This window comes from Cephus cinctus, unplaced genomic scaffold, assembly GCF_000341935.2.
Source record: "Cephus cinctus unplaced genomic scaffold, Ccin1 Ccin1_scaffold0716, whole genome shotgun sequence".
Classification (NCBI taxonomy): domain Eukaryota; kingdom Metazoa; phylum Arthropoda; class Insecta; order Hymenoptera; family Cephidae; genus Cephus; species Cephus cinctus.
This window is the reverse complement of record NW_014333335.1, coordinates 53,261-64,061: the sequence shown is the minus strand read 5'-3', so window position 1 is coordinate 64,061 and position 10,801 is coordinate 53,261. Positions and strand designations below refer to the sequence as shown.

Here is a 10,801-nt window from a genome sequence, read left to right as displayed (position 1 = left end):
AAAACTTAATAATTCTATACTGTTGTGAAAGCACCCTTATACTAACTGGAAATTTGGTATGAACGGTAGCTTCACGTATAAAGTGTATTAGATTGTGTTGTGTAATCATAAATTACTAACACCATATAGAGTACAAATAGGTAAAGAAGGTAAAGCAGTCAGCGCGATCTGTCGTGTAAAAAATGCGATGGACGTGCAAAGACAACGACGACGACGACGGAATTGAAATAAAATCATCTCGCTCGCCATCTCAATATGCCCTAATCTCGTACACTAATCGTATTGAACTTGGTTGCAATCGCTTCAGAACCTTCAATTCCTATAGTGAATGTATCAATAACTTTTCCTCATATATAGCGGTTCATAAGATATTTCGTTCCAAACACATGTATAAGGAGTTGACTCGAGTAAAGAGTCTCGGCGTGCTGCGCACTGTACAGCCGGTTGCCTGTACTTGGCGCGAGACTCGACCGAGTCTTTGGATGCTTGGAGTAAACTGTCTCGGCGGGCTGTGGCCTGTACGACGGGTTGCCTGTATGTACTTGACGCGAAACTCGACCGAGTCTCTTGATCCTATTATTATCCTAGGAAGGATGTGGAAATACACTGAATACAACTAACAGTGGCAGGTACTTTGATTTAACTGCGTACGCATACGTAGGTATATCAAACTTGAAATTTCATGCATAAATTAATGTTCTGTATTGCGCATGCACCAATTGGTGGGAGAAGCAAATTGGAGAAAAAAGTCCCATATGAAAGATTTAAATGTGTGCATTATAAAAGATTTGACGTACTTCTGATACATTGTATATTCTTACCCATAGGCTCTCATTCGCTGGACATTCTTTAAGAGAAAATTTTACATCAAAATTGTATACATGACCTTCAAGCAATCCGTTACACTCTGAGGTCGGCATTTGTGGACCATCCTGAACTCCACAATTTGAGAAGTACTCTACATTAAACGACCCTGTAGAATTATCTCGAAGAATCACCTTATAACAGTAGCAGAGGGTTATTATTTGCAGCCATAAATAATTTATCAAGATTTTGTCCATAATATTTTAAATAATCTTCGTACCTTACTGACAATTTCATGATATGCTTGTTCTACGATTTCCAAAATATTAGAACTATTTCCTGTTAAAGTAGCGACGTGTGCTTTTTCCTTTAAAAGTTCAGCAATATTCTCGTATTCTTCTCGATGATCCTCACCAATGGCAAAAATCAGGTTAACTTTATGGGACTGAAGAAGTCGTGATATTTCAGCAAGTGATGGATAATCGAATTCCGTCGCCATTGAATATTCTCCGTCAGAATTCAGGTAACACATAAAATCTTGACGATGAACCACTCCGCCCAACTGCAATAGAATATTATTAGTTTCTCTCGAACAGTCTATTGCCATACGTTACAAAAATGAGAATGTGAATGGTTAAAATATACTCTACATCAATTAAAAAGCTGTGAGACGTATTCCAAATCAGCTCTTAATAAGTTACAATAACTTAAAATATCTATTTATTAGAGCATCATCAGTGCACATGCGATTCACATGTTCCTCTATATTATTCACCTAACAAACAGTAACAATAACATATCCGAAATGCTAAAATGTTATACTCAGGGTTGCAATACTCGCATAAATCAGAGATTTAGTGAATATTCAGTGAATACAGAGTAACAATTACATATCAGCAATGTTACGTCGCTAAGTTCGACATTTTATGATAAATGTTATCAGGTGTTTGCTGGGTAACTAACCTCGTGGAAAAAAATGTACTGGGAACTACTAGAAATTCAGTAGTAAATTAGTCATTTTCAATTATTATTTCAGAAAATTTAATTAATAATTAACTACTGGGCATTTCGTGGGTGCTTTCCAATTACCCAACTTGTTTCAACACAAAGCTACACCATTGGTCATTTTGAAAATAGTCCCTAGAAGCCAGCGAATAGCGCAACTTTGTGTCAATACAAGTTAAGTTATCGGAAAACACCCAATAATTACTATTGAGAACTTAGGTGTAGCAATTGACTACGGAGAAGTAAATAATCATTACGAAAACCTGGGTGGTGGCCTGACGTAACTTTAGCAATCACTCCTAAACGTTCAGTAGTCTGCAGAAAAGAGTTTAACAGGAACTATTAAGATAGTTGTCGCGCGACAGTCCTGTCCAAAAATTTATTTAAGAACAGAACAGAAACATTCAATATCTATGAAAATACTGCAATGAAATATCCCTTGAAAAATACATTTAGGATTACTAAATAACGTGGATAAATTATGAATGTTCAAATTAATTCTATTTTGCTTTTATTATTCGTTAAATTAGATATACTTTAATTGGATCAAAATGGATATACTTTTGAAAACATATAGTTCACTTTTCTCACGCACATTGAAATATCCGTTTCATCTATGCGGACACACACAACAGTCACGATAGTGGCAATGTCGTATGTGATGGTCTGATGGTAAACCACGAGTTACCAAAGACAAAAAATTTGAATCACACGAGTGATTCATCATTTTTATTATTGTTAACATTTATGAAATATTTATATATTTGTTACTTTCTCTATCTTCTTTGCGTTGTTTTTTGTTCGCTTTGAAATTTTATAACATATTTTTATTTAAAATAATAAATAATGAGTATAAGAAAACCATTTTATTTCTTCAATTTATCGTCGATGACGTCAGATTATTTTATACGTTCGCGCGCGTTCTACTCCAGACATATGGCTTTGGTAGATTGTTCTGTTGGCACTACATTCACCGAAGTTTACTCATGAGACAAAATTCTAACGAATTTTTCGTTTTAACTATTAATATCTTGAAAACAAAACGATAAACAATTTTTAAAAGCTGTACGTGAATTCTCTTCGTATCAATTCATCATATATTTATCTATCAATATCTCACGATTCGTTTTAAATGAAAAAAAAAAATGAAATGTGTGTGCAGTATATCTGTTACCGTGAAAGACCGAAATTGGAAAATGTCGACTTTCACCGGTGAATGTCAACACATACCAAATACGTCGGTGAAAGATCGAATATTTTATTACATTGTTGTACATCCGGACCCTCACCGGTGTATGTCAACAATCACAGATATGCTCTGGTGGAGGTCCGAAAGAGAGGAGCCGACAAAGAGGCGATTAGCTCTCTCCTGCCAAATCCTTTATTCTGCTGGGAGTCAGTTAGCTTTGTCAGTCTTGTGCAAGCTTTGATGATGCGAGCAACGTTTTCTTAATTTTTTTTTCCCGATACCGTAATCTATACTAAATGGATACTGCAGTAAATCGTGATCTTTTTCTTGAAAAGTTAAATGCATTAATTGCGGGTAAACGAGAAAACAATTGTTTTTATTTTTCTCAAGAAAAGTACTCTAAAATATTTTCTAAAGTGGTTTCTGCTAAAACTAAGTGCAACACACTTTTGGATTACAGACGATTTAAACGTTTTGACGTTTTAAAAATTAATGATGAAGAGAAATTCTTGGTCACTCCTCTCAGAAAGAGAGGCGAAAAACTTATGTCACCCTTGTGACGTTTTATAGCTACTGAATCACGGAGAAGAAAATATAAATCTCCGATATGTTCAACATTCACCATTAGTGCATAGTGAATGTCGACATTTACCAGTGTAAGTCAGAAATAAGGGTATTTAACAAATATTTCGGACATACACCAAGCGACTATGTGAATCTTGACATTCACCGGTGAATGTCGACATTCTCCAGATTTCGGTGTTTCACGGTAACATATCTACTATGTAGGAAATCCATGTAAAAACTGTAAATTTTTATATTCTTTCCCTATACTTCTGAACGGTCAATCTTAATAAAATTAGATTCATTTTAAAGGTATTATTTCAAAGAATTAGGCATAACATTTTTTTTTAATCTGACGAAAATTATTTTACACGACACTAATTTAAGCGCTGAACAGTGAATTACTGTGAGTTCAGTCTGTATTGAGAAGACAATAGTTGAGAGATAAACATATAGTAATCACTATTCAGAGATCATTTAACTATATTAATAGATGTGAAAATTTGATTTTTGTTCATTTAAAAAAGAAATCACAACTACTGTAGTAATTGTTCCACACAAATAACTACTGCTCTCAAATAACAGCTGCTTGCTAGTAGTAACTACTTAAAAATAAAAACATTGCCTCAGTATTATTACTGTTATGGTATTACTAATAGTATTAGTATTACTGATTGCAGCAGTTGCTACTCCTAAATAACCATTACTTGCAAGTATTTAACTTTTTGCAATAACCGTTAGAGTATAATCAACTACTTGGACAGTACTTGAATTTACGAGTAGTAACTACTGCGCAAGTAGGACTATCACTAGTAGTGACGCCGTATAATACGTGTATGAAATAACTGCTGCCAGTAAGGAACAGTGCAAGTGCATAACTTTACGTAGTTATTTCTTAATAGTTATCAGTAATTATTGTCATAAAAATGAGTATGAGATTGGAAGATCGCCGATACATAATCGTCATTTTGTATTTAATGCACTTAATATAATTATTTTTGTTACAAATGCTCAAAGAATACCCCATAATTATATTATAGGTGTTTATAGGTGTTGACCATATGCAACAATACAAATACCCCGTAATGTTTCGCCAGAGGGCATCTTGAAATATTATTTTTTAGAGAAACGATTATAAAATTAATAAAAATTTAAGATAGTGACGTCATAGGCATCTAAAATATTTTCTTCAACAGCGGGAGGAGCGAAAACGGTCAATTCTCGAATGGGGAAACGTGGAAGATTGAAAACTTGAATAGGAGTGAGGTGACATTTGCCAACGAATCCAACGATCAGCTACCACCGGGACAATTGTTTTTTTCACGTAAGCTGTACGGTGCACAGATGTTTCATTGTGATTTTCTAAATTATCAAACTAACCTGCTCATTTGCACCGACTCAAGAATCACCCATTACGTGAAAACTCGCGTTCGTTCCGCTGTTGAAGAAAATAGTATGTGAACCGCGAGAGAAAACGGGCGCAGAAACGCCCGTTTTCGCTCTCGGTGCACAATATACTATTTCTTGCTCCCTAAGCCGAAAGTACTGTCTTCCCGGCCGCATTTGAGTCCGGGAAGAGCCACTTTTGTGGCCTGCTTGCCTGCATATAAACAAATGCAAACGAGTGAATGTTCAATCATAAACTCTAAGCGCTTATGTTTTTATTCAACTCTTCATAACCGTAAATTTGTAATGTCAGTTGAATAATGAAAAACGGGAAGACGGTACTTTTGGCTTAGGGAGCAAGAAAAATAGTATACGACCCATGGCCAAAAGGTGAATGCCAACGGCAGGAAATCTAACTTTCTGGCCTAGGGTCGTAATATACTAATTGAGGCTGATTAGCAGTGCAATCTCTCATAAAAAAGAGGACCAGACGGCGTTTTATTTGAGCATTTGTTACAAACACTGTTATATCTAGTTAGTACAAATGAGTATAAGACTTGTGTGATTGGTATATTCGCGTAACGGCTGGTATACCAAACTTTACACTCGTGTCTTATACTCATTCGTACTAACTAGGTAAAATACTGTTTTAAAAGTGCACCTTGCCATCACCAGCAAAGTGAAGCGAACCATCAGTCGCTACGAGCATCAATTTCCTTGCCTGATGACCCCAACCAACTTGTTCCCCACAGACCACTGCTTGAACTACACCGTCCAAACCACCTTCCAAGTTATCAACGTTTCCTGTGACGTCACTGGCATTCACCTAATTACAAAAAAAATTTTTTAATGTATTTTCCTAAACAATATTATGTGTGTTACAATGAAAGTATTTGCCTTCTTTATAAATTCCTGCACATCACCGCTCAAGGTCATATGATGTCTGAATGAATATAATGGAGCACATGTAGCATGCTCCGCTTGACAAGGGTTATCTTCATAACCAGGAAATATGTACGGCATTAAAGGTTTATCAGCATAGCTTCCAAAACCCAGTCTAAAGTTATTTGTGAAGGTGCCAAGAGTATTTGCCATTTTCCATCCAAGTCCTACTAAAGTCTCCTTATCGTCCTGCATGGACCACGTGAGATCCATCAAGTAATATAAGTCCAATGGATAATTCCTAACAATTGAGTAAATATTTGTCGTATTAATTAAATCAATCTGCTGAGTTACTTATCATTTTCTTTGTGAAAGATTGAAAATTGCACGTAATATATTCGTATAGTTTGCTAGTATATTATTCACAGTGTTATACTTTTGTATTCTATGTTGCATACTACCCACGTGTTGTATTTGCTTATGCACATTAATCAATATATATGTTTAATACACACTGTGTGTATTTAAATAGATAAGCTAATCGTATTAACTATTTTTAAATATATAAATTAGTTTTAAATTATCCCTGTCAACTATAAACTCACTTGGCTGGCCTATACTGAATGCGAAGTATCTCTTCCGACAAAGGTCTAAGCTTTATCCGAATTTTCTGTGGTTTCAATTGAACGGGGATTTGATCAATGATGACATCCTGGAAATTCTCATCTTGCAATAATTGAACAGACCCTGTGGTAGCTTCCTTTATCGCAAACGAAGGGCATCCGAATGCAATTAGTCGTTCTGGAATATTGCATCTGGGTTTGCCAATTGTAAAATTCGAATATTCCTGAAAAAGTTATTACACTTTTAGTATACCAGGTACGTTGACTCATTAAAGTAATGTAATGATTTCCATATTTATTTTTTTAATAATTTATATTAATATAATATATTATTAGGGTCGTTTCTTGAAATATGTTAAATATTTTTATAATTTATATTTGATTTAAAAGGAACGATTTAGAGTTATAAGAATTGAATATATTAAATTGAATGAATATTCTGTTTTCAAGAATACGAATTTAGAATGGTAGTTAGGATGGTTCGTTGGTTGAATTTGCCGATATTAATCGGTACCTCCATGCGTTATATTTGCCCTGTCTCTATCTGTTTCTTCTCTACGCTGACCAGCTGAAGCTACTTCTTTTGAATACGACTTCGGTACGCTAGGACACTTTACAGGTTTGGATTTTTTAGAATCGCCAGTTTGTCTATGCGATTCGTTAATTGGTAATGGGTAAACAATCTGAAGAAATATGAATTAGATTATACTGCTTTCTGAATGATGTAGTGTGTGTTATTGCATGAGGTTATTATCGTATCCTGATATATGGAACGATAACGCAATTTAAGGTAGTTAATGCGATGTACCCATTTTCTTAGGAAATTGTTGAAACTTCAGCTATTTATTATGCGATGCTTCTTGAATATATGTGTGAAGTTTCAAAATTGTTAACCACCTAGAACACGAGAAAATCATGATTGAAAAAAAGCTCTTATACACGTCATCCTCTATGTAACGCGAAGGTTGGATTATATTTTTGATCACAATAAATAATTTCTTCTTACTGTTTTAATCAAATTTTGTTATAAGAAAGAAAGATGTTTATCAGCACACCTCAACAAGTTTGAAATAGATCTGAACGATACGGCAATACTGTACGCTGTGACGTATGAGAAGGGAGAACGTGGACGTGCGCTTTTCAAGTAAACAAACGACAATTGTTATATTATGTCACATTTTCGAGTGATTTGCGAATTATTGAAAAAAAAGAGATAAATAAACAAATTTTCGCCGAGCTCCGACACATCAACAATACGCCGTCTAAATACGAGTGATTTTTGTCAGACTCTTCAATTTCGATTCCGCTTGCCTCGACAGCTGCAGCTTTCTTGTTCGCGTCAATCATGCATTGTACGGCTTTTATTATCTTTACCATCACACTTTTCTTTACAAATCTTCCTTTAAATCTCATGCGATTCATCTTAATGCATTATTTTCGCATTAAAATGTGCATAACCTCACTTTACAAGACTTTACTTTAATGATTAACTTCATGGACCAACTCGACGAAAAGTGCAGAGTTGCCACGATCATTAAATTGGTCGAGAATATGTTTCGGATAAGTACAATAGCATAGCACATCGATTGGATAGATTGCCACCAGTTACAGCCATAACCGAAAGTTAAACGGAACTTTTCACGGACTTCACGCACATACTATTTAGAATAATTTTTATTTGGACTACCGCACGATAAAAACCTTAACTGTAGGGTCTGACTGTTTCTTTGCTTGAGTATTCTTCCTCGTTTTATGTAGGCTAAGTATTCTCGATACGAATGAACTGTTGTGTGTACCTGACTGTTTCCAGTTGGATTCATATGCTTACCCCAGTATATTCCAATCCCCCAAAAAACACTTACGTGTAAAAAACTACGCCAAGTACAGGATTGCTGTGAATTCCTCTAACAAAAAGTATTGATATCATATTATTGAGGCCAAGTACATAAGTCACTACATGGTTTCCTATTATATGATCTAGCACTGGCCCATCATTTTAATTATATTTTCAATATTTCCTATAACGTTTTCGCTACTCTTCTATGTTACTACTGCTTCCCGTGTTTAATTACGATTGAATGGTGATTTAATAATTAATAAAACTTTAGACGATTCCTTATCGAGTACTACTTGGCGGGTCAGCAGCCTTATGTCAACTGGAAATTCGGTGTGAACGGTAGCTTCACGTACAAAGTGTATTTGATTGTGTTGTGTATTCGTAAATTACCAACACCATCCAGAGTACAAATAGGTAAAGAAGGCAAAGCAGTCAGCGCCATCTGTCGTGTAAAAAATGCGATGGACGTGCGAAGACGACGACGACGACGACGACGACGATGACGACGACGACGACGGAACTGAAATAAAACCATCTCGCTCGCCATTTCAATACGCCCTGATCTCGTACACTAATCGTATTGAACTTGGTGGCAATCGCTTCAGAACCTTCAATTCCTATAGTGAATGTATCAATAACTTTTCCTAATATATAGCGGTTCATAAGATATTTTGTTCCAAACACAGGTATCAAGAGACTCGGTCGAGTCTCGCGCCAAGTACAGACAACCGGCTGTACAGGGCGCAGCGCGCCGAGACTCTTTACTAGAGCCAACTCCTTATACCTGTGTTTGGAACGAAATATCTTAAAAACCGTTATATATGAGGAAAAGTTATTGATACATTCACTATAGGAATTGAAGGTTCTGAAGCGATTGCCACCAAGTTCAATACGATTAGTGTACGAGATCAGGGCGTATTGAAATGGCGAGCGAGATGATTTTATTTCAGTTCCGTCGTCGTCGCCGTCGTCTTCGCACGTCCATCGCATTTTTTACACAACAGATGGCCCTGACTGCTTTGCCTGCTTTACCTGTTTGTACTCTGGATGGTGTTGGTAATTTACGAATACACAACACAAGCAAATACACTTTGTACGTGAAGCTACCGTTCACACCGAATTTCCAGTTGACATAAGGCTACTTTCACAATAGTATAGAATTATTAAGGCTTTCATGTAGAGCGCGTGTGTATGCGTGTACGTATGTGTGTATGTGTGTGCTTCAACATAGTTCCTCGTATTTTAGGTGACAATTTTTAAAGATATGGGATTTCCAGATGCTCCTCTCCGTAGTTTTCTGCAACTAGGTGTCGGATGTGGAAGTCCAGGGTGTCCAGGTGTTCCGCACCTTATTTTATTGTATCTAGGTGTCGGGCGTGGAAGTCCAGAGTGTCCAGGTGTTCCGCTCCGTAGTTTCTTGTATCTAAGAGTTGGGCGGCGAAGTCCAAGGTGTCCAGGTGTTCTGCTCCGCAGTTTTTTCCATCTAGGTGTTAAATGTGAAAGTTCAGAGCGTTCAGGTGTTCCTCTCCGTAGTTTCTTGTATTTAGATATCGGATATCCAGGGTGTTCAGGTGTTACGCTTCGTAGTTTCTTGTACCTAGGTGTTAGATGTGGAAGTTCAGAGTGTTCAAGTGTCCCTCTGCATAGTTTTCTGTGTTTAGGTTTCCCGTTCTGAATCGATCGGCACCAAGATCTATACAATTGCTGTACGAGATCAAGCCATATTGAAAGAGTAAAGGAGATGATTTTAATTCAGTTCAGTCATCGTCGTCGTCTTCGTACCTCCAACTACTTTTTTAGATAACAGATGGCACTGATTACAACACGTAGTTGAGACTTCTGTCAAGTACAAGCAACCAATGGTATAGTCAATACAAAATTTCATTGATTACATCTCAAAATACAAAATAACTTCGAATTATCTTTAGCAATTTGAAATACGAAAAACTCATTTATATGTAAATAAAAATTAGATGAAAAAAAATAATAATACGCAACGAAGAATATTTATAAAAAGGAGAAGAGAAAAAATGAAAGTTTATGTAAATATAATTCGGAATTACATAATAAAGTACATACTTTTAGATGAATGAACAAATAACATATTTAGCGCAATCAAAATGTAATTTTCAAATAATTATAGTCTTCGAACATGTTACTTTCTTGACTATTCATTTGATTCAATGTAATATCCATGTAAAATTATATGTTACAACATGTAACATAATTTTAAATTAATAAATTAATACACATTTGAGTTATAGTGTAATATAATTTCCAACAAATTATTTTGCAATAGTATATTCATGTTTCAATAAATTACTTGCTTCACTACAATATAAAAACTGTTATTCGTATAATATTTCTACAAACAATAACTAGGCAAAGATATTTAATATGTCATTCATCTGGTAATATGTATCCCCCAAAAAACACTTACGTGTAAAAAACTACGACAAGTACAGGATTGCTGTGAATTACTCTAACAAAAAGTATTGATATAATATTATT

At 35.5% G+C, this 10,801-nt stretch overlaps 1 protein-coding gene across 2 annotated transcripts in view; it reads right to left on the bottom strand.

The window, feature by feature from the left end:
* Window positions 1-389: 389 nt before the first annotated feature.
* The window catches only part of LOC107270294 (integrin beta-nu), a 19,889-nt gene continuing 9,477 nt past the window's right edge, over window positions 390-10,801 (bottom strand). Inside the window, exons 2-8 of one of the 2 annotated variants that reach the window (XM_015745174.2) lie at window positions 7,262-7,350; window positions 6,968-7,136; window positions 6,436-6,677; window positions 5,846-6,131; window positions 5,610-5,774; window positions 1,085-1,366; window positions 390-998 (exon numbers count right to left, since the gene is read on the bottom strand). In XM_015745174.2, coding sequence (XP_015600660.1) covers window positions 765-998; window positions 1,085-1,366; window positions 5,610-5,774; window positions 5,846-6,131; window positions 6,436-6,677; window positions 6,968-6,973 — 1,215 coding nt within the window. In that variant the 5' untranslated portion in view covers window positions 6,974-7,136; window positions 7,262-7,350 and the 3' untranslated portion in view covers window positions 390-764. The remainder of the gene's footprint in view (window positions 999-1,084; window positions 1,367-5,609; window positions 5,775-5,845; window positions 6,132-6,435; window positions 6,678-6,967; window positions 7,137-7,261; window positions 7,351-10,801) is intronic. The other variant, XM_015745172.2, reaches the window with a different exon arrangement.